The 25,725-nt window shown below is 51.8% G+C and overlaps 1 protein-coding gene across 4 annotated transcripts in view; it reads right to left on the bottom strand.

The window, feature by feature from the left end:
- The window catches only part of NF2 (NF2, moesin-ezrin-radixin like (MERLIN) tumor suppressor), a 50,400-nt gene that overhangs the window by 14,109 nt on the left and 10,566 nt on the right, over nucleotides 1-25,725 (bottom strand). For all 4 annotated transcript variants that reach the window (XM_065851358.2, XM_065851356.2, XM_065851359.2 and 1 more), the window contains exons 2-13: nucleotides 25,515-25,640; nucleotides 23,976-24,098; nucleotides 21,708-21,791; nucleotides 14,578-14,646; nucleotides 13,992-14,074; nucleotides 13,279-13,354; nucleotides 12,990-13,124; nucleotides 10,627-10,701; nucleotides 9,078-9,191; nucleotides 6,086-6,208; nucleotides 5,566-5,783; nucleotides 4,289-4,394 (exon numbers count right to left, since the gene is read on the bottom strand). In XM_065851358.2, the coding sequence (XP_065707430.1) occupies nucleotides 4,289-4,394; nucleotides 5,566-5,783; nucleotides 6,086-6,208; nucleotides 9,078-9,191; nucleotides 10,627-10,701; nucleotides 12,990-13,124; nucleotides 13,279-13,354; nucleotides 13,992-14,074; nucleotides 14,578-14,646; nucleotides 21,708-21,791; nucleotides 23,976-24,098; nucleotides 25,515-25,640 (1,332 nt within the window). The remainder of the gene's footprint in view (nucleotides 1-4,288; nucleotides 4,395-5,565; nucleotides 5,784-6,085; nucleotides 6,209-9,077; nucleotides 9,192-10,626; nucleotides 10,702-12,989; nucleotides 13,125-13,278; nucleotides 13,355-13,991; nucleotides 14,075-14,577; nucleotides 14,647-21,707; nucleotides 21,792-23,975; nucleotides 24,099-25,514; nucleotides 25,641-25,725) is intronic.

Below are 25,725 nucleotides of genomic sequence, written 5' to 3'. Positions count from 1 at the left end.
AACCAGTGCTAGATTGAGCTGGAAATGCAGAGATAACATCAGGAATCACTCGTATTGCACCTGAGCAAGGATTTGGGACTTTCATCCTCCTGCAAAATGCTGCCAAGCCCTCCGATTTTTATCTTCCCCTAAAGAAATGACCCTTCTCAGCCAAAAATTCTGTCACGTCTCTAATAAACGGGCTCGTTACCCGCAGAGGAAAAGCGTCCCGACTCAAATCATCGCCCTGCTGTTGCGATGCGTTACACGAGGTCGAAGCGGCACACGACAAGGACGGCACAGCGGCTTCCGACCGCGCTCGTGGGTCTGAGTCGGATTTGCTGCCCAGTCCTTGTTTTGGATACGAGAAATCCAGCCCGGCATCCAAAAGCTCACCCACCTCTGGGGCAGATGCTCCTGCTTTAAGGGATTCCTGTCACAAAACCAATGAGCCCAGAGCAGGCTGGACCGGGGGATGGCAGGAGATGGTGCTGCTCCGATCTGGTTCTAGGGCACCTATCCCAAGAAACCAGACGTTGTGCTCCAGCTGGTTATGTCTTTCCCTCCTGTCTCCTATTTGGGACACTCTGGGGATTGTTTGCAGCGAACTCCGCTTCAACAAGAACCGCTAGCGCCGGGGTGCTGGCAGATTTACTCCGCACAATAACCTGCATCTGGCCTCGCCGCCAGCCTGGAATTCACAAACAGCCAGGGCTCGTGCCCCACTTGCTCTTCAGGGCGAGCCCGAGAGGGACGACGTTTCATTCACCCTGCGGAGGCGAAGCCAGAATGCAAACACCTTGTAGGAGCACAAACAAGGCAGCAGCTCAAGCCGCCTGGAGCGCTCCAGGTAAGTCAGACTGGCACGAGAAGGAAACGCCATTTCTCACTCCCCTTCGCGACGGCTGGAGCGCAGAATGCAGCCGCATTAATTCTGGAGCAGGAGCTGCGAGGGACAGCCGAGTACCTAAATTCCAGCCTCGAAGGCGAGGGGACAGCTCTGCCAAGGCACTTAACTGATTTCAACCCCAGCATCCCATTGACATGCGGCTCCCGTCCCTGTGAGGCGCACGGGTGTTGGCAAAGCCCTTCCCAGCGCAGGTAGCGCGGTCTGCGCCGTGCGGGGCGCCGGCAGAACCGCCCTGCTGGCCTTCAAACAACCTTTAGCTTTGGTTTGTTTTTCCTTCAGCACAAGCTTGTTGGGGTTTAAAAAAAACCACAACAAACCCGAGCAAGAGCAGCAAGAGTTGAGCAGGGATTTCAGCTGCTGCAATCGTTAAGCACAGGTGCCGGTTTGTCAGGGGCACTACAGCCACTTCATCGCCCGTCCTCAGCATCACTCTTTCATGAAGCTATGAAAAAACTGGTGGTCAGAGAGCAGCAGCATTGAGGAAGAGCAAGGAAAGAGCATAGAGCCTGCGATGGCACAGGCTTCATATCTGGAGCAAAGCACTTCCCTGCCGTTTGCAATAATCCCAGGCAAATCTTGCAGAAGGCGCGGAGATTTTTAATCCAGGTGATGCAGGGTGACGAAGGGGACACAGACCTTTTCCCTTATGTGCTTCCTCACCTGGAACAAACTGCATAACCCCGTTAGGCAATTTCCTGCCGTTACTAGCGGCAAGCAGCAGGCTGACGGGGTCACGGAGCCAGCGAGACGGGTGACGACGGAGGAAGCACAAGTCGTGTCGGGAGGCTTCCCCCACGGGGATTGCTCCTCCTGGTGCTGCTCGAGAATTTGGGTGAGCCCGAAACAACCACCTGCTACGTGAAGGGGAGCGGAGAAGGGACGACTGCCTCTAGTTTTGCTGTGAGCGGGACCTGAAGGGCAATGAAGGAGGGAAAGAGCCGCTGCCAAGCCGGTAAAGAATGAATTGTTCTCCTAGCCCTGACGGGCCCGAGACTCAGATTCACGTCTTGTTTCTCATGCACCACCTACCAGTCACATCACAGAAGCAGCTTAGGCTTCAAGGACTAAAAAGGCACTGAAATGAGCTTTAAAGAACCAGGATTGGAAACTGGAAAGTTAAAGAGAAATTATATATTTAACCGTTTCTTGCCTTTTCTGCAACACAGACGTTAATGGTTGGACTTAATGATCTTAAGGGTCTTTTCCAACCTAAAGGACTCTGTGCCTCCATATCCATTCACTCCCTTCCTCTCCTGCTCGTCCCCCCAAGTGAAGTCCTGTCAAGCTCTCGGTGCCCAGGGACAATCAGCATAAGCACTGGGATCTCAGAAAAGGGCAAACGCGGCATCACATCCTCATTAAGGAGCTGGAATGGCAGAGCCGCCATTCACCTGAGGGACATGAGCTACCCAACAGCAGCTTTCAAATCTGCTTCATCCCTCAGGCCACCTGGGCTTGTTCCCTTTTCGACTGCACAAATCCAGCTCTTTGAAGCGGTGCTCAGGAACGGGATCTCAGCACATCTCACGTGTCTGCCCCGAACACGCACACAGCAGAGCCAGGAGAGAGGTCACAGGAGATGGGAGGAGCGAGGCAGGTGAACAGGGGATCACAGAACAGTTTGGGTTGGAGGGACCTCCCCAGCTCCCCCAGTGCCACCCCTGCCATGAGCAAGGACATCTTCACCAGCTCAGGTTGCTCAGAGCCCCGTCCAGCCTGGCCTGGGATGTCTCCAGGGATGGTTCATCCACCACCTCTCTGCCCAACCTGGGCCAGGCTCTCACCACCCTCAGGGCAACAATTTCTTCCTCACGTCTGGTCTGAATTTCCCTCCTTTAGTTTAAACCATCACCCCTTGTCCTATCACAACAGGTCCTGCTCAAAAGTCTGTCCCCATCTTTCTTATTGGCCCCTTTTAAGTCCAGAAAGGCCGCACTAAGGTCTCCCCGGAGCTTCTCTCCTCCAGCTGAACACCCCAGCTCTCTCAGCCTGTCCTCCCAGCAGAGCTGTTCCAGCCTCGGGTCATTCCTGGGGCTCCTCTGACCCCGCTCCAGCAGCTCCATGTCCGTCCTGTGCTGAGCGCTGGAAGAGCCCAGCAAGGTGCTGTCACCTGGATATGGGCACAACGGTAACACTCGCATCCTCCTGACCTTGGAAAACAACAGCGACCGAGCCTGTGCAGGAGCAGGAGGAGCAGCAGCCGTGGGGGGGGAATCTGCCAAAAAAGCGCATCCCTTCCCCTCCTGGCACCGGCAGCCGCCTCATGGCTGATGGAGCCGCGCAGGGGGGTTTCAATGAGGACACTTCACCCTGCGCACAAGTTAAACCCAGTACTAAAGAACTGGTGGATCCCAGAATCCCAGTGTCTTGTCAAACACAGAACACTCCAAAGCTAAGCTTTAGCTGGCACCTGACCGAGCATCCCGTAGCTAAGAGCACTCGACTGTTTTCCATGGTTGACGGCTTTAAAAGCTTCTGAGCACTTTTGCAGGGAACTTGAGAGAACGGGGCTGAAACATTACTCCATCTCAAGCCCTCTTCCATCTGCTCCTCTGAAGTTTCCAGAGGAGGGGGAAGGAGCCTGCAGGTACCAATTAAAACTTCACTACTAGACGAGTCAATAACTCCCACGTACGTCTGGTGAGTTTATTCCTGGAGCTGCCGAGCTCTTCCCCATCTCCCCGCAGGACCGCGCGGCAGCCAGAGCAGGTGTGAGCTGCACAGAGGGGACGCTTGATGGGTTCTACCCCCCTGGCAGCACAATTAGAGAAGCAGAGGGCAGGAACCACCAGACGGATCGAAGCGATGGTCATTTACTCCCGCATTCCAGTCCCTGGTAGCATCCAGGACCAGATGCTTCAGAGGAAGGTGTGAAATCCTCTTAATGGGTAATTATGGAATAATCTCCCTTCAAGAAGTTTTTTCCCAGCACACAGAGGTGCAGTGTCTGGTTTATGCCCAAATAATGAATTTACAGGTTCTGAACAAAGTTTATCCCACCTAATAAGAATAAGGACATCCTCCGTTTTGTAAGTATTTAACCCTGTTTTAAAGGCTATTACGAGCTGGTACACTCCACACATGCTATTAAAGCGTGGATCTGACATGGCTGTTAAATTGGTTTAAAGTTTGCTGCCTTTAATTTCCCCAGCAGCTCCCTTGTTCTGGTAGCACGAGAAGCATAGTTAGGGGTGGAAACAAATAAAAAGAGCCAAGTGACGTTCTCGTGATGTGGTGCCTGGATGAACAGGACAACACTGCCAAGGGTTTCTGAGCATCAATGCGATGAGGCGGCTCGTACCTGTCCCCGATGGGACGGAGACAAGGGACTCCCCTGGCTACAGCGGAGGGGACGTTTCCGGGCTGGGAATGGGGGATGACAATACAGATCATGCTTACTGTGTAAGACGACTTGCTGGTGATCTCCAAAAGCTTCTGCTTTGCTCTCCGCTCAGACTCGCGAGCCTCCTGCAGGTCTTGCTTTAGCTGATCAGCCTCCTTCGCCCTGCAAGAAACACAGCGAATGGCAACCGTCAGATTGGAGTCGAGAGGAACGAGATGGTGGAGAAGCAGGATTACAGTGTAGGTGCAGAACAGGTTGAGGTTTGTCCTACAACAAGACCTAAACTAGGAAACTGTGTGAGCAAGGGCAACGCCAGAGCCTCTCTCAGGTGGGACGTTTTAATTAGCACAAAATTCCAAGCCACAGAAGGGCAGCTCTGACTCGGGCTCTGCGAGAATCCATGAGCGAGGCTGAGGGCTGGAGAAGCGTGCTGAGATGCCAGGACAGGGAGAACAACTTCAAGAGTTAAGCTCAGCCTTAGAGCAGAAGAGGCGGTTTTCTGACAAGTAAGTCTCTAATAAAGATTATTCCCTACATTCAAAGAGGAAAAAGCACCCAAGATGGCACAGCTTTGCCTGCTCGCAGGGCCCAGCTATTCCAGAACTAGTATTTACCCCTGAAGCTCAAGGACCAACCCCCCCCCACAAGGAGAAAGCCAAGGGTGGGAAGAAAGCTGGATTAAAATTCGAGTGGAGACTTCACAAGATAGAGACCAAAGCAAGAAGAGAAGGCCAAGGGCAGCGTCTGTCCAAGCAGAAGGGCTGACACCAAGCAAGCTCTCACACGGAAAGGAGTCATCGCTTGGAAGGAAACAAGAATGATCTTTTACTTGCTCGCTACCAAATGCAGCGTGGGACCTGGGCTCGGGGATCAAGAGGCTGGAAACACCAGTTTTAATGGGAAATAAGGACTCCAGGAGCTAGGGAGACCTACAGGCAAACCTGAAACAGAGACCTCACAACCGGTGAGGAGAACCGAACAACTGAGAGGTAAATTGAGGAATAAAGAGAGAACAGGGAATGTTGATGTACCATCCAGAGTAAAGAAAAAATAAAGGCTTTGGAAAAGGGTCTCCAGCTCCAGGGAAAGCTCAGGGCCACCACTGCTCTGCCAGCACCATTTCCCAGCTGGAGACAACCCAGCTGTGACAAACAGCAAGATGGAGAGAGAAACCAGCTGAGCCACAGCGTTGTTTGCTGCTGAACGCGCACGGGAGGCCAAGGGCTCCGCGTGAATCGCTGGACGGACAACGCGAGGCACGAGCTGCTCTGGGCTGAGCCAGAAAGGGGCTGGAAAGCAAAGCAGAGGCAGCTGCAAGGTTGTACCCTCTGACCTCCTCTCCGACTCCTCCGCCATTTTCAGTGCCAACATCTCTGCCTCTAGCACCTTCTGTTCCATCAGCCGCTTCTCCTCCTCCGTCCGGATGGCCGTGGCTTTGATTCGCTGCATCTCCTGTTCGGCCTCGGCCGCTTTCTGAGCCAGGAGCTTGGCCTCCTCCTCTGTGATCTGAGCCTTCTCAGCCAGCAAGTCTGCTGTCTCTTCAGACCTCATCTGAGGAATAAGCCACAATAAGCCATCGAGTGTACTGAATGTCTCCCCATAAGTGCTCCCAACCCCCGGAGCATGGCCCAGCGTCCCTCCCTTCCAGTCTTCTGCAGCCAAGACATGGATGTGCCCAGGCTCTGGACCAAATCCTCCTCTTGTGCTGCTCCCACAGCAGGATGAAATCAAATCCATCTGTCCTCTTGATCACCATCCACAGCAGCACTTTGAAAACAGCCATAGGACACCTAGTGTCTCCCTAAAACACTTCAGCAGTGGAAAGAGGGAGGAACAACCTCCCGGAGACTCACCAGAGCCTCGTTGGCCATCGTTGCTTCTTCCTTTAGCTGCATCAACCTCCTCTCCAGCTCATCCCTCGTCCTCTCAGCCTCTTCTCTCATTTGCTTCTCTCTGGCCAGGCGCTGCCGTTCCATCTGGGAAAAAGGGATAGGGGAAAGCGAGGAGAAATAACGCACATTAGGAGGCTTTCCACAAGGTGAGAAAGGGTCAGTAGGTGGGATTAGAGCAGAGGATTGCACGGTTGCCTCCTCTCTGCTGATCATGGGGAACTTCACTAAACAGGGGTGACCTGACGCACCCAGCTCTTGCAATGACAAGAGTCATTCCTGAGACAGCCCCCTGCCCTCTGATCAGGCTGCTACCCACAGCACTGCCCCACAAGCTGCATGCAGGTGATCATGTCCCCAGACAGCCCCTCCTATGCTGATCCAGACAAGGAGGGTCCCAAAAGCTCCAGCTGTGCCTGGAGTCACAGCAAGTTGAACAGATGGCAAGAGGGCATCTTCAAAACATCAAATAGAATCATTTTGGTTGGAAGAGACACTCAAGATCGAGTCCCAACTGTTCCCCCACCCCTGGCACTGCGCCATGTCCTGAGAACCTCATGTCCGTCTGTCCAACCTTCCAGGGATGGTGACTCCAGCACTGCCCTGGGCAGCCTGTTCCAATGCCCCACAGCCCTTTGGGGAAGAAATTGGTCCCCACATCCAACCTCAACCTCCCCTGGCGCAACTTGAGGCCGTTTGCTCTGCTCCTGGCGCTTGTTCCTGGGGAGCAGAGCCCGACCCCCCTGGCTCCAAGCTCCTTTCAGGCAGTTCAGAGATCAGAAGGTCTCCCCTCAGCTCCTGTGCTCCAGCTGAACCCCCCAGCTCCCTCAGCCGCTCCCATCACACTTGTGCTCCAGCCCCTCACCAGCTCTGTTCCCTTCTCTCAACTCGCTCCAGCACCTCAAGGCCTTTCTGGGAGTGAGGGGCCCAAAACTGACCCAAGGATTCGAGATTTGGCCTCCCCAGTGCCCAGCACAGGGTACAGTCACTAAATAAATGTGATTCTTAGGGACATGATTTAGTGCTAGAGTTAGGTTATGGTTGGCTCAACGACCTTAAGGGTCTCTTCCAACCATGAGTCCATGATTCTATAATATCGACACACTGCACGGCAGGAGGCTGAAGGAATGGATGGCTGTTACATCTCCCCCAGCATGCGGGAAACTTCACTTCCACTCATTTATAGGGATGGTCACAACGAGCACAACCACCCCTATATCAGCTCCTAGACAAGACAAACTCTGCCCCTCCAGCTCGGTGTGCAGGGAACAGCAACGCTTCTCCTGGGGGGGAACAGCCCAGCAGACCCTGCCACCCCTTCCCAGAGATGCTGAGAGCCTTGTGCAGACTGAACGCGCCCAACAGCCGCCTCTCCGCTAGCCAAGTGCCCAAAGGGAGCCGTCGGGCTAATTAATTAACACGCCAAGTTCAAGTGCTCCAGCAGCAGAGATGGATGCGTGATAAATCTCCACACTACAGCAAGGACTCAGCACTGCGCAGCCCACCCGCGGGTTTAATAAGGGACGCGAGTGCGACACATTTCTCCGCTCCTCGGACACCAGCTGTGTTCCGCAAGCGGGATGCCCGCTGCTCTAACGGCTCTGCTTCCCTCTATTAAAGGTTCCCCTTGTTAATTATCATCACTATCTGCATCTCACTCAGGACTTCCATTAATGAGAATTCCCAATATAAAAGGACAATCTGGAACTGGTTAACAACGGTGAATCCTGGAGTGAGCAGGCGAGACAGCACAAGGAGAAGCCTGACCTTTCCCGGAGAGCACGAGCGCTCTGGATTTGAGTGATAAGCTGCTGCTTGGTCTCAGTGCCCGTGGGTCACCTCCCTCGCCTAAGCACAGCATCTCAGCTCTTCCTGCTCTTGTTCAAACACAGCAAGATCTCAGAAAACTGCAAAACTTGTCCCTGAAGCCACGAGCGCTTGGACACCACGCTGCTCCTTCCAAGGAGAACCTTTTGCTCCACTAATGCCAACTCCTCACGGAGCAGAGGAACCCCTGGGGGACACAAAAAGCCCTTTGTCCTCAGGGGAGCTGGCCTGGTCACCCTTACAGTGATTCTCATCCCCTCCTGCCACGCCACAAGCTCCAGGAAGGAGAACGGCTTCAGGAGGTGCCTGCAAGACAAACCAAATCACATCCCCGGTCCAGCCGAGCACCTCAAACTCAACACCAGCGCCGCACGGACACGCTCGAGTCCATTAACTTCATCCCTGGAGCAGAAGGCCCTCCTGGTGCAAACGACTGCTTGGGTTTCTTCTGCTGCTATCTAGCGGCTTTATTGCAAAAGGGACATTGATATTCTAAGCACCAGTACTCAGATTAGCTGTGCGGGTTTCAGTGAGTAGAAAAGGTCTACGAGCAGAAAACAATGATTCATACAATCCAATTTGCTGATATATGCTCATTGGCTACACCCCGCTGCCTCCAAAGAGCCGTTTGTGCCGCCTGGGCTGACCTGCTGCAGATAAAGGAGGCCAGCGCCAAATTAGCATGCAGGCTGCACGCCCCGAAACGGCGGCGCGCATTCCATCACCGCGTAATTAGAAAATGAGGCGAAGAGCTACGGCAAAGCACAGCTCCCCCTCACAGCCCCTGCTTTAATTACAAGCAACTACCCCAACACGCTCCATCTTTCCGGTAACTGAGGTGGGGAAGACACAGACGCGCTTGCGGGACACCCAGATCAGCTCTTCACTCCCGCCCTCCCAGTTTTGCTCCTGCATGCGGGGCCCGGACTGGGGTTGCCAGGCTGCCATCAACCCCAGAGCCAAGTTAAGACACCTGGTGAGGTGGGAACAGGCTACTAAAAAGAGACATTCAGCTGGACCATCCCTCAAAGCTGCTCCGTGTGCTCGGTGTCGTTCTGGAGACTGTTCTTCCCCAAATTCATCTGCATTTTGGATTTGGGCTCATGGTCTAGTTATAGATGTCTCTCACCTGCTTCCTGGCTTTCTCTTCCCTGGCCTGTGCCTTCATCTGCTGGACCTCCAAGGAGTCTGCCTTCCTCCTCCTCATGAAGAGGTCGTGGTTTCCGATACACAGCTGAAGAATCTGTTCCAGTCAAGGGTGAAGAGCGGAGAGAAACAGCTGTACACGTGGTGACAATGAGGTGGGTTGGGTTCTTGACACACAAAACCCACTAGAACTGCTTTGGTTTGGTGCTTGTAAGCACTTCCACCCACCGATGGCAAACCCCGGGAGCTCTCAGACCCATTGGGGGGGCACAGAGCCACATCCCAGCCCAAACACCAGCTCCTCGGCCAGCAGCGCTTTGTACAGATCGATTTTCTGTGCGTCCAGCACAGCGCAGCTCTGACAAGTTTTATATCAGCCCTAAAAAGACATCAGGCTAAATAATCAAACAAAGACTTTTACAGCTCTGGTCAGTTCCCTGGTCCTCAGTGCTCCCTTTCCTTAGGTTCAAGATGAACCTTCTCCCAACTGCACATTGAAACTATTGAGATTAAAAAGACGGAAACCCACTTTTCATGCTGGATGAGACTCCACACAAACAGAAGTCTTATCACAAACTTCCTGGACATCTCCAGATACCTGCACTGAAGGGTTTTGAGCACCAATGAGGTTTCCTCTGGTACTCAAGGAGCAAGACAAGGCAGGTGGCAATACCAGAGGAGGGGCAGCAAAGGGGTGGGTGCACAGAAGCGTGAAAGCTCTTCCCAGCAATAAACGCAGGTTTCTAAATGCTTTTCTAAAGGACTGATTCTCGTGCCCATCTGCTATTTCACAAGTCATGAATTACTTCTCTGGAGTCAGAGGAGCCACAGCACAATGAATCTGAGGAATGCAGCGACCGAGGCCTTTGTCAGGCAGCCCCATGTCCCTAGGGCACATGAAGTACCAGGACAGCAAAGTTCCCCTCCCTCGCTTGTAAGGATGGGGAAAATATCCATTTCTGCCTTCTGCAGGTCCCTTGTGTGACTTAACATGGTGCACAGCTGCTACAGAATTTGGATGAAAGCTCCTCCAGATACCAAATCCAGAACAGCAGTTGGTCTGAACAGAAGAGCCCGACGTAACCCACTCCATCCTGTACAAGGACAGTGTCCTCAGAGGGCATCAGCCTAGGAGAAAACAGGACTGCCACTCTGATGAGGGTGCAGCCCAAACAGGGAGATCTACATCACAGAATCTGGGATCTGGAGCAAAGATGGGGGTGACGAGAAAGTTTTACTTACTAAGAGCTTCCACCATGCTGGTTCAGGTGTAACCCCAGAGCTCAGGAAGGGAGCACAAAAACAGGAGAAGGGGAAGAGGGGCTGTGAAGGAGCTTGTCTTGAGCTTCCCCCTTCTCTTCTAGAGACCGTGACTGAGCAGTAACTACCACACCAAACCACATCCCCGGTCCAGCCAGGTCAGCACGTTCCCCCCGACTGCTCGAAGGAGAAGCCCCAAAAGAACACCGTCTCGTACTGCTGGCACAAACCACTGCTGCAGGCAATAAAAACGACTCTGTCTGTAGACTTACCAGCTTATTCACACGCAGCTTTGACGAATTGAATTTAAAAACATCAATCTTTTTGTCCAACGGCTTAATCGTAAACTGAAAAGGAAAAAAATACGGAGGGAGAGTTATCAGAGAGCGGCGCATTTAATAAAAACGCAGCTATCAAAGTCTTAGTGGAAACTGCGGCCCAGAGGTCGGCGGTGTCAGACAAGCACAGCTGAGAGCTGCCCCCATGGCTGTCGGCCAAGCAAGAGAAATGATGTCAAAAGCAACCAAGGAGATGAGTGTTCCTCCGGTCAGAAAGATGCGAGTGCCACGCGGAAGCGATGAGTGCTGGACCCAACAGACCGCAACGCCCGAGAGCTGCTGACACCTCCACTTATAACGGGTCCCCAAAAGGATTTTCCATGCATTTTGTCCTCCAGAAGTCAGCTGTGTCACAAGACCGCTCCACAATTCAAAATATAATATTATTCCCTCGTTCTAACTCATAAATATGTTCCACTTGCCCACCGAACTGCTCTAACCATGGCCTCTCCTCTCCAAAGAGCTTCCCACAGCGGGTGTCTCAAAAGGACACAGCTGGCATCACCAGACTGGAGAGTTTTGGTAAAACAGTCGCAGGATTGACAGAAGACTCTGAGCTACCAGAATGTCAGGGGTTGGAAGGGACCTGGAAAGCTCACCCAGTGCAATCCCCCCATGGAGCAGGAACACCCAGCTGAGGTTCCACAGGAAGGTGTCCAGGCGGGTTTGAATGTCTGCAGAGAAGGAGACTCCACAACCTCCCTGGGCAGCCTGGGCCAGGCTCTGACACCCTCACCAGGAACAAGTTTCTTCTCAAATTTAAGTGGAACCTCCTGTGTTCCAGTTTGCACCCATTGCCCCTTGTCCTATCACTGGCTGTCATCCGGAAGAGCCTGGCTCCATCTACACCGACAGGATACTTGCAGAGATGGAGTGCTCCGCGACACCACATTTTTTAGGAGGCATGCATATATTCCATCACTCCCCACAAAAACAACCAGCTGGCGAGCTGGCGCTCCAGCAGACAGTCTGTGTGCATTAGAGCAGGTCTATTTGTCAATATATTGCGCTGCCTGGGAAGGGCTCGGCCTGGCAGTGTGTCGTTTTGTCAGTTTAAGAGCCAATCCTTCCAGACTCTCCCCCAGGCAGACGTGCGTGAATGTCCCTGGATTTGGGCTCTGGCAGAATCCCCCAAGTCATTGAAAGCAAGAGCAGAAATACACCAGGAGAGGAACTGCAGTTCCCTGTAAAGTCAGGCTTTGTTAGGACAGATTAAACCCCTCCGTGGTGCAGACATCACTGTCACCCAGCTATTACGCCTATTTACTGCCACATCAGGTCTGCTTGTGGTCATCTTACTGCACTGATTGACCTGATGGAAGGCGGCAGCTCTTCCCCACGAGAGAGCTCTGTCACAGCCTGGTGTCACGGTCTGGTTACAGAGGTTTCCATCCCGATTTCCAAGGCAACACCTGCTCAGCAGCTTCTCCTGTGCTCAGAAAAGCCTTCGGCAGCCACTAAGTGCTGGGCTCTTGTGCAGAGTTGGGAAACTCCTCATTTTTAAGGAGTGAAGCAAGTGCGGAGAATTCCAGCACTACGCCTGAACTTCAGAAGACATGCGATAAATGCAGCTGATGAGAAACCTTCAGCTTTTACCCTGATCAATATCATGTTTAGACGCGAAAACAAATGTTAATTAAGAAGTTAATTTTCTTCCTTAACATGAAGGCAGCTGGTTTTCTTTGAGCAGCTCTCACAGCCTGAAAATTGAGCAGATCAGTCCCCCCTTCACAGCCCATTTCACAGTTATTCTCAACTCGGTTTGGTGGCCAAAGATTCATATTTATGCTCTGGATTTAATAAATATCTATTCAATAGTGGGCTTACATTACTCAGCTTCCTAAAAAGATTCCAGCTGTTATGCCAAACCCAGCAGCTTGAAAACTCAAGATGATGTAAAGATCAAGACGCAAGAGCTCTTCTCACCAGGAATACATCTCACTGTATTTCATACTACAGGATATACACACAGTAATGTATTACACTGTAATATATCCAGTAAAGCAGAGATCTCAACTTCTGAGCTTTGATATCTGGGCTGAGCACATCAGCAGTAATATTACGTTTTGAACGTACTCTAAAACCAAAGCGGAGAAGAGCTCCCAGCTGACCCCACATACGCCCACTCCTGGAAGGTTTCAGAAAGGCTTGGAATTAAGGTTTCCACTGGAGAAGTTGAGCTGCCCTTTGCTAAGCTGCCAATAGCAAGCACAGTAGACAGAGAAGCCAAGAGAAACCATTTTAAATGGCAACCGTGTTCCCAGTGCTCTCAGGGAATATGGGGGATGCATTCATACCTCTTTATCGCTGTACGAGATATTCCGGATCTCATTCCACGGGAAGGAGATTTTAGGGGTCAACCTGTTGTCTGGGTCATAAATGTGAAGACCCAAGGCGTCGACTCCAAGAAGCAGTTCGGTGCCCTTTTTGTTCTACGGGAGGAAAGAGCAGAAAACCCCTTTATTCCACTTGGAGGGTCTGACACGACCTATTATTACATTTATCAAGCAGCACTGAGCATTGACCCACCAGGGTTAACACAAGAGCTACGCCGGCAAGAAAACGCGACCCACAACCTGCACTCACCCTAATCGCAAAATAGTTGACTCCGTACATCTCCAAGTCCTGAGCTATCTTCAGATACTCCATCTCTGCTTCATCTCTGTCAGACACAAAAAGGCCAGCATTACGGTGTTTGGCAGGAGCTCAGCGAGGGGCACGGCGGCTCTTTCTGATCCTAAGCACACACAGGGTTTTAAAGCCTGGACTGTCTCTGCCGCACAGGTCAAGTCTGTCTTTGCTGCCAGGATCAATAAAGCCCAAGAGCAAATCCCACTCTGCAGCTTGCGGTATCTGAGCGGCCGCTGCCGCCTGCCCAGCGAGACGTGGCACTTGGAGCCTCCCTTTGTACAGCTCCCGATCCCTTAAGCACATAGAGAAAATCCCTGACTGAGAGGCTGATGGTTCAGATCTGTCTGACTTTAAGCTTATCCCCCACAAAGAGCATTTTACCACCTGAGGCAGCAATACGCCTCATTAGTCTGAATTCCCACTTATTTTCCTGGTCCAAAAAGCACCCTGACCGCATGGGCACCCCTCTGTGGGTTGTCCCTTACTGAGTATCAGTCCCAAATTCTCTGGAGGACCCTGCTAGTGACCAGGGGACAGCAGGACACATGCAGAGCACTCACAGGTGTGCGGGATTAACCCCGCTGTCCCCAGAGTCCATCGCTCCCCAAACCCTGGGGACTCTACAGGTGAGGGGACCGAGCCTGGCCCGCCGCTCCAGCCACACCGACCTGGCTCTGCCGCGGTGCTCCGCGTACCAGGCCGTGATCCTCTCCTCCCACATCTCCGGAGTCATCTGGTACAGGTTTATTACCTGTGATATGTGGGGAAACAAAGACCAGGTCACACTGCGGCTCTAGTCAATCTCCTCGGCCAGCAAACAAGCCAGAAAGACCCCTAAATCCCAAAAAAACCCCCTGGCCCCATGTCTGACCTCAGGACAGGTGACTCTCAGCAGGACACGCTCAACCCTTCCAAAAACACAGCACACCCACCATCCCCAGGATGAAAACGTGAAAAGAAAGAAAATGTTTACTTCTGGTTTTATTCAAATATGTCAGAAAGAAATTGAATTCTCCTCCCTCAATCCATCTGTTTGGATTGTTTGCCTTGGTAAGGAAAGCCAAGGAAGGCGAAGCAGGGTGCACCCCACACGGCCCCTGGCTGCAAAGGGCTCTGTTATTAATAGAATCATAGAATCATTTCAGTTGGAAGAGACCCTCAGGATCACCAAGTCCAACCACAGCCTGACTCCAGCACTAAATAAAACACCTCCAGACTTTGGAACCCATCCCTCCACTCGGTCGAGTTCCTTACCCGCTTGGGAAGCAGCTCCTCTTGCGCCAAGAAGCCTCGCTTGTGCACGTTGGGATCGTAATCGCCGTACTGGAAAGAAGCGCAAACACCGTTAGCAAGACAGGCAAATAAAACTCTTCACCCTTACACAGCCACCCCTTGGGGAGAGAGCAACCCCAGAGTGCTCACACCCTTCACATCACAGCCCCGGCAGAGAACAAACACTGCTCAGCACATTCAGTAATTGCATTGTGTCCAAGCTGGGAGGAGTGGCTGACACTGGAAGCTGTGCTGCCATCAGAGACCTGGACAGGCTGGAGAGCTGGGCAGGGAGAAATTCAATGAAATAGAACAAGGGCAAGTGTAGAGTCTGGAATCTGGGCAGGAACAACCCCAGGTTCCAGTGTAAGTTGGGGAATGACCTATTAGAGAGCAGTGTAGGGGAAAGGGACCTGGGGGTCCTGGGGACAGCAGGGTGACCATGAGCCAGCACTGGGCCCTTGTGGCCAGGAAGGCCAATGGTACCTGGGGTGGGTTAGAAGGGGGTGGTCAGTAGGTCAGAGAGGTTCTCCTGCCCCTCTGCTCTGCCCTGGGGAGACCACACCTGGAATATTGTGTCCAGTTGTGGCCCCTCAGTTCCAGAAGGACAGGGAACTGCTGGAGAGAGTCCAGCGCAGCCACCAAGATGCTGAAGGGAGTGGAGCATCTCCTGTGTGAGGAAAGGCTGAGGGAGCTGGGGCTCTGGAGCTGGAGAAGAGGAGACTGAGGGGGGACTCATTCCTGGGGATCAATATGGAAAGGGGCAGTGTCAGGAGGATGGAGCCAGGCTCTTCTGGGTGACAACCAGTGATAGGACAAGGGGCAATGGGTTCAAACTGGAACACAGGAGGTTCCACTGAAAGATGAGAAGAAACTTGTTCCTGGTGAGGGTGTCAGAGCCTGGCCCAGGCTGCCCAGGGAGGTTGTGGAGTCTCCTTCTGTGCAGACATTCAAACCCGCCTGGACACCTTCCTGTGGAACCTCATCTGGGTGTTCCTGCTCCATGGGGGGATTGCACTGGATGAGCTTTCCAGGGTCCTTCCAACCCCTGACATTCTGGGGTTCTGTGATTCTGTGTCATTTGATTCCAAATGGAAACATTTTCCTCCTGCTCATGCATCAGAGGTGGGAGCAGAACAAAACTTCACACCATCAGCTGACATCCCCCATTTGTCCACCAGTTGGACCTGATGATTATTGTAGGTCCCTTCCAACTGAACGATTCTATTCTCCTTTAATTACCATGCCCAGAAAACGCTTCCTCCGATGCAGGGAAAGACCGTACAGCTGAGTGGTCCCTGCTGTCCCAATGGCAGTGGGACAGACCAAGATATGAACAAAGACCTGTCCCCAAAGATTGATCGACACCAGTCACTCGACCGAGGCTGACGGCAGCTTCTCTGCTGCTACTGACCACCCTGACGAACAAATACAATAACAATTCCAGGATTCTGACAGATCCCTCTCAGGTAGGTGTTGGCTTTTCTGCCGGAGGGTCTGTTGCTCAACTGTGTCAAGGAATGCAATTCAGATTTGTTAAATGCCTCCAGTAATTAGTGGTATTTGTTTAGATTTACATCTTTTTGAGCAGCACATGAAGTGATTGAGAAATAAAAGTGCTTATTAACGGATTGAAAAGCCAAGCGTCCCTGCAGTGCACGTGAAAATGAATTTGCCTCCTGTACGGCTTAGGAGGGCAGGACACAGACAAGAAACGGCACCTCGAATAACTGAGCGAGTTCGAGAGAAGACGCGGATGGATGTGAGGCATGGAGACGGAATGCTGCCATCTTCATTCACCTGGCAAACAGGACTTGTGAGGTGACATTGCCCGGTGACACGCGACCTGAAGATGTTTGCCCAAATCGCTCATTTTGCAAAGGGGACGGCCCTTCCCTCCCGCTTTGCTGAGGGACAGAGCTCTGAAAGTACAAAACAGTGATGATTCCTAAAGCCAGACCGAGACACACACGGCGGTCACGTAATAAGTCGGGAAACTTTCCATATCAGACTCCTTTTAATCCCAAAACCATCACGCTGTACACTAAAACCAGAGCTTAGCATCAAAATCTACACACACATCCATCCTCTCGGCGGCCCAGCGAGCAATGTTTCGTAGGTGACAAGCGGGGATTAAAGACGCAAATATTGATCTGGAGCCAATGCAGATGCGAATAAAGCAGGGAACGATCAGCACTGACTCGGATTTCAATTAATAGAACAAAACCACCGTGGATTTCACACGGGAAGGTGCTGAGCAGCGGCAAATCTCTGCCTTCAAAGGTCTATGGATGCGGGGAGCTCCTCGGAGAGGAAAAAGGGAACAGCAATAAAAACAGCAAAGCAAACAACTCCAATAACCTTGGAGAGGCACAAAATAAACCACTTTTAGGTGACGAAAATAACAGCAAATAGGATTAACACGATAATTTTTTGTTGTCATCTACCTTGGCGATCCAAGACGAAGTACGGATTATGGGATTTTCACGTGGTGAGAAATATTGCCCCGTCCCAAAGGAATATTTGTACTGAGAGTACGTGTGAGAACATTAATTATTCACAAGCCAGAAATCAGCAAATGGCTTAAGTATCGCAGCGTATGTTGGCTCAAACAATTCACCAAACATAAAGACCTTTTCAATTAAATCATTACTTCAAAACTGCCATGGAATTGCAGCTCCTGCTAATTGAACTGTGCCATTAATGTCCACTGTTACACGTGGAAGTTGCCTTTACCTCACTCATGCACCTGTGTGGATAAACACAGGCATGTTCAGCTTCTAACTATTAACACCAAGTGTTTGTTTTTGGGGAAAAAAACAAAAATAAAAGAGCTCTTTGCTAGTGCTGGAAGAGCTGAGAGCGCAGCGATCTGCATTTAAGGGGCGAGAAATGGAAGCACCTCCTCGACATTCCTATTTTATTACTATTTTCTGCCAGGATGTGTTTTTCAGTAGATTCCCCGGCTCTCCCGGCTATTTAAAACCTGAACCGCCTCCAACATCAGCAAGCGGTGTGGGTGGTTTGAACGCAGGGCTGGAGGGGAAACCACAGAGTAATTCCCCAAATGGATACAACAATACAGAAATAAATAGGCTTTTATTTTTATGACCCGCGGGCTTACTTTGTTATTGCAGGTAGGTGTGCAACAGCGGTACAAACCAACCTGGCTGTCAATCAAATGGCTGCAAACGCCCCGCTATGTCAGGCTATTATGCCCTTAATCATGCAAATCAGCACGTTATTAGAGAAATTACTGCGTTTGGTGGTTGCTTTCTTGTCCAGAGCGGACATCATTACCCTATTTAACTGGAAGGAGATGACCTGCAACATCTTTCTTCCCAGCTCCGTAACACAGGCGTGCTTTCAGCTTTCTCCTTTGCTGAAAAATAACCCAAAAAAAGCTGAAGGGGAAACCCTGCCCGGAGGGGCAGCGAGGAGTGATGTCTGATGCAGAGACGAAAGCGCATCAGCAAAGATCAGCAGAGACGTTCCTCCTCCACCTTCCCACAATCTGTGTGCAGAATCAGGATGTGCAAGGTCAGAACCACACATGCGAGCTCCCGCCGAGCGCATGGAGGGCAGGGAAGGGGAAGGGGACGGTGCGATCAGGTTCCAGTATAAGTTGGGGAATGACCTATTAGAGAGCAGCATAGGGGAAAGGGACCTGGGGGTCCTGGGGACAGCAGGGTGACCATGAGCCAGCACTGGGCCCTTGTGGCCAGGAAGGCCAATGGTACGTGGGGTGGGTTAGAAGGGGGTGGTCAGTAGGTCAGAGAGGTTCTCCTGCCCCTCTGCTCTGCCCTGGGGAGACCACACCTGGAATATTGTGTCCAGTTGTGGCCCCTCAGTTCCAGAAGGACAGGGAACTGCTGGAGAGAGTCCAGCGCAGCCACCAAGATGCTGAAGGGAGTGGAGCATCTCCCGTGTGAGGAAAGGCTGAGGGAGCTGGGGCTCTGGAGCTGGAGGAGAGGAGACTGAGGGGGGACTCATTCCTGGGGATCAATATGGAAAGGGGCAGTGTCAGGAGGATGGAGCCAGGCTCTTCTGGGTGACAACCAGTGACAGGACAAGGGGCAATGGGTGCAAACTGGAACACAGGAGGTTCCACTGAATGATGAGAAGAAACTTGTTCCTGGTGAGGGTGTCAGAGCCTGGCCCAGGCTGCCCAGGGAGGTTGTGGAGTCTCCTTCTGTGCAGACATTCAAACCCGCCTGGACACCTTCCTGTGGAACCTCAGCTGGGTGTTCCTGCTCCATGGGGGGATTGCACTGGGTGAGCTTTCCAGGTCCCTTCAACCCCTCGCATTCTGGGATTCTGTGACCGTCCTGCACCAAATTACAGCCTGTTCCCAGCACGAGCTGTCAGGGCCGAGTCACCAGCGCTCGATATTTACCCAACAGTTTATTCATTTTGGCAACAGGGAAAGTCATCCCCCACATATCCTCAGCTCAGCAGGGTCAACAGAGAAAAAGCTGAGCGAGTGTTTACTCGTGCACTCTAATAAGGGTGATGAATGTTTCACACCGATAGAAGCATTTCTAAAAGCAACTCGTCTTTCCCCGGCTGGTGAGTCTCTCAAATAAAACGCGGTTTCATCAGTATTCTGACTATGAGGAGAAAACATCTTTTCCTATTAATAGTCAATTCAAACGCTCATCATCACAGCACATCGCTGCACATCACCCTGTACGCAGCCAAACCGCACAGGGGCTGAGGCTTTAGGAAGAAGATCACGGCCCTAAGCCTTACAATATTCAAAAAGCAATTGGCCAAGGCCCTCAGACACATGGTATAACTTTTGGGGTTGTCATATGCAGGGACAGGTGTTGGACTTGATGATCCTTGGTGGTCCCTTCCAACTCAGGACATTCTATGATTATCAGGCAACCCAGAAGAAGCCACAGTGAAGCTCAGAGGACTCTGGGTTTCCAGCCGGCCTGGACCAGGACTTCAGGGGACAGAGCCACATCCCATCCTGCGCTGTCACCCAGGGTGAGCTCACAAGCAGGAGCTGCCCCGTTTCTCAGTTGTGCTCCTTGGGGACAGAGGAGCCACCTGCCCGGGGTCCCCAAATCGCATCCAGAGTCAGAACCGACCGCGAGGCTGCGCTGTGATCAGACCCCGGTCCCTCCTCTTCTTTCCCAAACACCTTATCTTCACACACATAAACTAGAGATTAGCGAGGAGACTTGTTAACTGAGCAGCAGCACATGGTATGTGTATACAGGGATAAATCACTTATCTCCTGCAAGAACATGCAAATTTCTGAGCCTTGGGCTGCTCCCTCTGCTGCTGCACGTGTTCAAGGCTGTGAGCTCCAGCCTGTAAAAGAGTGTTATGCGAAATAAGCCCTCAGCAAAACACATTGGCTCTGGCTCTAGAGCAGAATTCAGCCGAGGAACGAGGGGAACTTCATGACCGCTGAGCTTTTCATCTGTCTAGTGAGGCCAAACACCCAAGATCAACCCCAAGATAAAGGAGAAGCCAGGAAGAGCCCTTTAATGCCGCAATAATATTGATGTGACAAGCTGCGGCACTCAAAATAAAGTAGTTATCATGATGGCAAGGATTCTGGGGAAGCAGCAGAGCTGCAAGTCCCACGGCTGCTTTGCCTCTGGCTACAACAGCAAGAGCAGAGAGGAGATCCAAAAATTCCCGGGCTGGGGGAATTCGCCTGCTCCAGTAAACCACACTCGAGCAGGCACCACAGCTCGTGAGCCCAGCACTTGCTACAGAGCCCTGGAAAGAGAAAGCAAAAACCCATCCAATGTCTGAAAGCAGCCAGGAACCAGCAGTGTGGAGAAGGCAACATTGTGAGCATAGTCCCACAAATTCCAAGTTCAGGCTCCAGAGGAGGGAAAGGCCAGGACCGCAGAACCCCCTCCAGGAGACCCAGGGAGAGCCGAGGGAACGGAACCGCGGTGCCGAGCGGGCGCAGGAGTCTCGTGCAGACCTTTCCACCTCTGCAAGCGACCACGAGGCAACCGCTGCATCCTGCACCACGACAGCCTGGAGGAGCCACTGCGAGCTCCCTGCTCCGTGAGTGAGCTGTATGGCAATGGGGTTGCTGCTCACAGGTCGGTGGATGAGCACAACTCAAGTTCAATATCGATCATTTAGCTTAAGTAGATGCACGCTAAATATAATGAATTATTTAGAGATGCACGGTTGTATGATTTTCAATATACTCTTTGCTTCATGTTACTTGGTAAGCTGGGTTTGCTAGAATTTTAAGCTGTAAAGTTCTGCTCATATTCACCAAAAGCAACTACAAACTCCACTGGACACGTGTGAGATGAGGTCCAGTTTGTGCTTTGCTGGGGAAAATGGAGCCGACCGGGGAAACAGCGACCCAGGGCTAACTCGGAGACATCACAGACACCTGCAAAACGGGGCCTGTTCTGCACTTTCCTGAGAAGAAAGGATTTATTCATCAAAACAGTATCTGCAGGCCATGGACAATAAACCACGTCCACAGCTGAACAAAACAAAGGCCCACGTGGAATCACAGAAAAAGATCCAATGACAAGCAAGAAGACCCCAAAGTGAAATAAATATTGTTATTGGCCTGAATCACGGTCTGAATGGTCTGCAAAGATATCGAGTCTGTAGTTTCTGTGCTCGGGCGGGACCTCTGCGCAGGTCCCAGCGTGAACCGGCCCTCCCGCTGCTCCGCTCCATTCCAATCTCCTTCTCCTTCCCGAGGGCTCAGTCTCCTGACATCTGCTCTGCATTCGGCCCCGGCCGCCCCCCAGCGCTGCCTCTGGAGCTCCAAACACAGACTGCGCAGGGAACGCCGGCAGGGAGGGAAGAGCCCTCAAGTTTGCACCGCGACGGATACGGCCCCGTCCGACGTTCGCGTTGTGAACGGGTGCAGGCCCTGGGGAGCGGGTCACAGCATTCGGCTTGGCATATTTCCCCCATAATAAATCAAACCCACCAATTAACTCTGAAGTCACGCTTCTCTTTAAGAGATCTCAACATTTCTCTGCAGTAAGCAGAACCCTAATTCCTCCCCCGCGACAAGAAGCAGGTATTATATATGGCAAAGCACCTCGCTTGGCAGGAGCGACGTTAACCCGGCGTCAGCAGGTGACTGCAGGTCCTACCTTGGCTTGCACGGCGTAGGAGGCCAGCAGGACGGAGGCTTCCGGAGGACAGTAGATCTTCTCATCCAAAATCTGCTTCTTCACCTGTGCGGAGCAGCGAAGGACACAGAACACAGGCGTTTAGCGGAGCGGTGCGAGGCGCGACTGCCGCAGCAGATGGCTGCAGTTTGTTTTCACTCGAGCTGTCAACCGCACAGTTCCCAATTTTCCTAACGCTAATTACAGTTCAGGCCCGGGGAGTCTCTGGTGGCATGGAAGGGGCTCAGGCTTTCACAGGCCGCCTTTCTCAGACAGCTTTGTGAGAAGAGCTAAATTTATATGTGGAAAACCACAGAGCCCACATCCCATTGCTAAAGGTGAAGGGAGAGGAAGAGGGAAAAGTCGCGTGTGTAAACACCGAGATAAAACCCCTTACAGCACAAGCTATGGGTTGAGATGACATCTATACATAGCGTTATATTAAAAAAGAAGCAAGTCTTAGTGCACAAAGCTTTTGCTCTGGGATGTTCAGTGTTAGGAGTCAGTGCTCACCTGTGCCGGAGGGTAAATCCCCCAGTGCCACACGGGGTCACCCCCCGGCAGCGCCGTCCGCAGCAAAGCCCGGCGGGACCAACACAGAGCTCCCGAAAGCCACGGCTTTGCATTTCCTGGCTGCTGTGCATTAAAAATAATTAAACCTGTCATGTTCGATACCTTTTTGGTTTTGCACGCTTAATTTTCCTGAACGCAGATAGGAAAAAGGAAAAAGGAAAGCAAACTGCTTCCTGGGAGACTTAAATGGGTTGTCACAGAGATGCGGTGACATCAATTTGAATTTGTAACGTGTTTTGAGCCTTCAAAGTTGGTTATGACATAGCCACAGAAGATATTCTCCTGCACTGAGATAAAAACAGGAGAGTTCGCAAGCTTGTGTGTGTTCCCGTTTCCCATAAGCATTGCAGGAGCGCGGGCTGCTCTCATCATCAGAAATCTCGGCAGAAAAGGCACAGTCTGCATTTATAAAATGCAGCTTTAACCGCTTTGCCTCCCCAATTTTCCTTTTCAAAGATGCCAACAGCACTTTTCCTCATCAAGGATAAAGCGCATGGCAAATGGGACATTTAAAAATAGTCCCGAGGAAGACAGACCCTGGAAATTAACAGCAATATTTTGCATTCAGAGCTCCATCAGCTCTGAAGAACAAGGATGGACTTTGGAAGAGTGAGGAGCACCAAGAAGCTGTGAGCTTGCTTTGGTATCGATGGGAAAGGGCTGGGCACACTGAAGTCTACAGTGGTGCTTCCAAGCGCATCCAAACCCAGGTTGCCCCTACTTTGGTGTAACAAGCATAATTATATGTCTTTTTATTCAATTTTGATAATGTGTTTCTTTTAGAAACTTCAAATTAACAGCCACAGAGCAGATGAAACACCCCAAAAAGTACCTAGAGGTCTGAGTAGGACTATTCTATTACCAGTATTATTATTCTAATGGTCCCTGTAACAGCAGTTGGCAGAGCAATTATAGGGAATAGTGATGTTGTGTGAAGCAGAGCTCCTGCGGCAGCTCCCCGTGAGCAGCCACCAGCGCTGCCGCGGCCGCACCGGCTCCGCTCATTTCTCAGGACACCAAGTTTTGAAGCGGAGTTTAAATAAAAGCCTGAAGATGCGTTCACCACAGTTTCCAAAGGCTCAACATAAGGGCACGAGTCACTGGGGCAGGTGGGACTGTCAGGTTCCCCCTTCTCCTCTGCGTTTGCTCTGCTTCTGGGATTTTCTTCTGCTCCAGTTATCTGGAGGCTGTTTTGCGGAGAGGTGAACCTTGCTGCGCAGCCTGAACATGAACAGGTTGGCTGCATTCTGTCCCGGAGGGTGAAATTCCCCTGTTTCACCTACCGACGGGATCACGTCCGAAGGCAATCGCCGCCCTCGGCACGGCTGACCCCACACCCCGCACAGCTGGGCTCTGCGTGTCGCTGCAGCCACATCTGACAGATTCCTTGTCCCCGGCTACCACACACTAACATGACAAATCACCTCATCGTTCCCGACAGTCGCTTCGCCGGGTCTGCGCGTCTGGGCATCTGTGACTGCCACAGCCAGACAAACCATCTTCGACCTATTTTAAGAAGTTGTTGTTGTTGAGGATGGCTCCCTTCAGAGAGCTGTGAACATGCGGGTGAGGATTCACACTCCGCTGACCAACTTTCTGACCCTGGAGCCTTCCGGCACTTCTGCCCATCCCGGCTCCTTCTCCCTCGGGCTGGAAAGCCGTGTACAGGGCTCCTACCTGCAGGAAGAACAAGTGCTGTGTGATCTCCTGGACCAGCTCCTCCTCTGCGTTCTCAGGATAAAATTTGGCCAGGAAGTGAAAGGTGACGGGCTCCTCTGTCGGAACATCGTGATCCAGAACCTGTGGGATACAAGAGCCATTCAGCTACCCCTTCCAGCTCCTTCGGCACCGCCTCTTGCAGCCAAGAGATCTGTTCAGATCAGCACATCTTTTGTCAAGCACTTTAGACATCTAGAACAGACAAACCAATCTAAGTAGCTCAGAAACTAGGCTTAAAAAAAGAAAACAAATGAACATCTCTGACACTCCTAAGGATGTAAGAAAACAAACAAGGCAGAAACAAAGAGCATGAGAAATGAGCCAGCTCAGGTTGACCCTGATCTGCTGTGTGCACGTGGCCCCTTCCAAACCTCGCAGAGCAATAATCCGTCTTGCTACGCCACCATCTGACTTTCTTGTTGTTTCCCTCTGCTGCCTCCTCTTGTATTTGAGTGTGGTTCCTTAGGATCACAGAATGGTTTGTGTTGAAGGGACCTCCCCACCTCCCCCAGTGCCCCCCCTGCCATGAGCAGGGACATCTTCACCAGCTCAGGTTGCTCAGAGCCCCGTCCAGCCTGGCCTGGGATGTCTCCAGGGATGGTTCATCCACCACCTCTCTGCCCAACCTGGGCCAGGCTCTCACCACCCTCAGGACAACAATTTCCTCCTAATGTCCAGCCTGAATCTCCCTCCTTTAGTTTAAAACAATCACCCCTTGTCCTATCGCAACAAGCCCTGCTCAAAAGTCTGTCCCCATCTTTCTTAGCAGCCCCTTTTAAGTCTGGAAAGGCCACACTAAGGTCTCCCGCAGCTTCTCTTCTCCAGCTGAATACCCCAGCTTTCTCAGCCTGTCCTCCCAGCAGAGCTGTTCCAGCCTTTCTTGCCATCTTCCTATTGTGCTGGCACTGTCCAGTTCAGACTCGTCTTGTTTTAAAACCTTGGCATGACATGTGAGACACCCAGACCTCCCTCAGTCTCGATTACTGTCTGGTTTTAGTGTAACAACCTTTGGACACAACCAGAACCACGTTTCCCTTCTCTAACCCACCCCTCAGCCACCTGGAGGCTGCAGGTTTGGGAAGCGTTTCTTCCCTCATCTCCGTCTCCTTTCCACTCCTCTGGTTTTGTCCCCCTGGCTCTTTGTACATCTCAACAACAAACGAAGCCAAGATGCCACTTCACTTTCCCGCTCAAGGTTTTGTCATTGAGGGACACGGAAGAGACATTTTGGTTTCATTACAGTCACCAGGAAGCCCGGCATCCCAGCACAGCTGCCTCCCAAAATCCCTCATGGGGATTCAGCGGGCATCATCTGAGGCTTCACGGCTCAGAAGGACCTGGAGTGGGTGGTGTATCTTACAGACGTCATGGGGATGAGATTTAAATACATTTCACATCAACACCACACATAACACGGCCTCGGGCATTCCAAGAAAGAGGAAAGCACGTCCTCCTTTGTCAGCCCACGCGACCTCTCCAGGGAGATTTGCTTCCAACCTTCTTGTCCATTTTGAGCCAAGCCACCGTATCCTTGATCGTGTACTGGAGCCCGAAGAACCAGGTTTCTCGGAGCCCCAGCGTCCTGCACACCAGATCGAACAGGTCCTTCCCTTTCCACTTCACCTGCAGGAGAGCAAACGGAGTTATAAAAATGCATTTCAGAGCTTCATCTCCAACCAAATCCGTGCTTTTTTCACCTTGCAAGGTC

This window comes from Patagioenas fasciata, chromosome 17 (genome assembly GCF_037038585.1).
Source record: "Patagioenas fasciata isolate bPatFas1 chromosome 17, bPatFas1.hap1, whole genome shotgun sequence".
NCBI classification, from domain to species: Eukaryota; Metazoa; Chordata; class Aves; order Columbiformes; family Columbidae; genus Patagioenas; species Patagioenas fasciata.
This window is presented reverse-complemented; position numbering and strand designations above follow the sequence as displayed.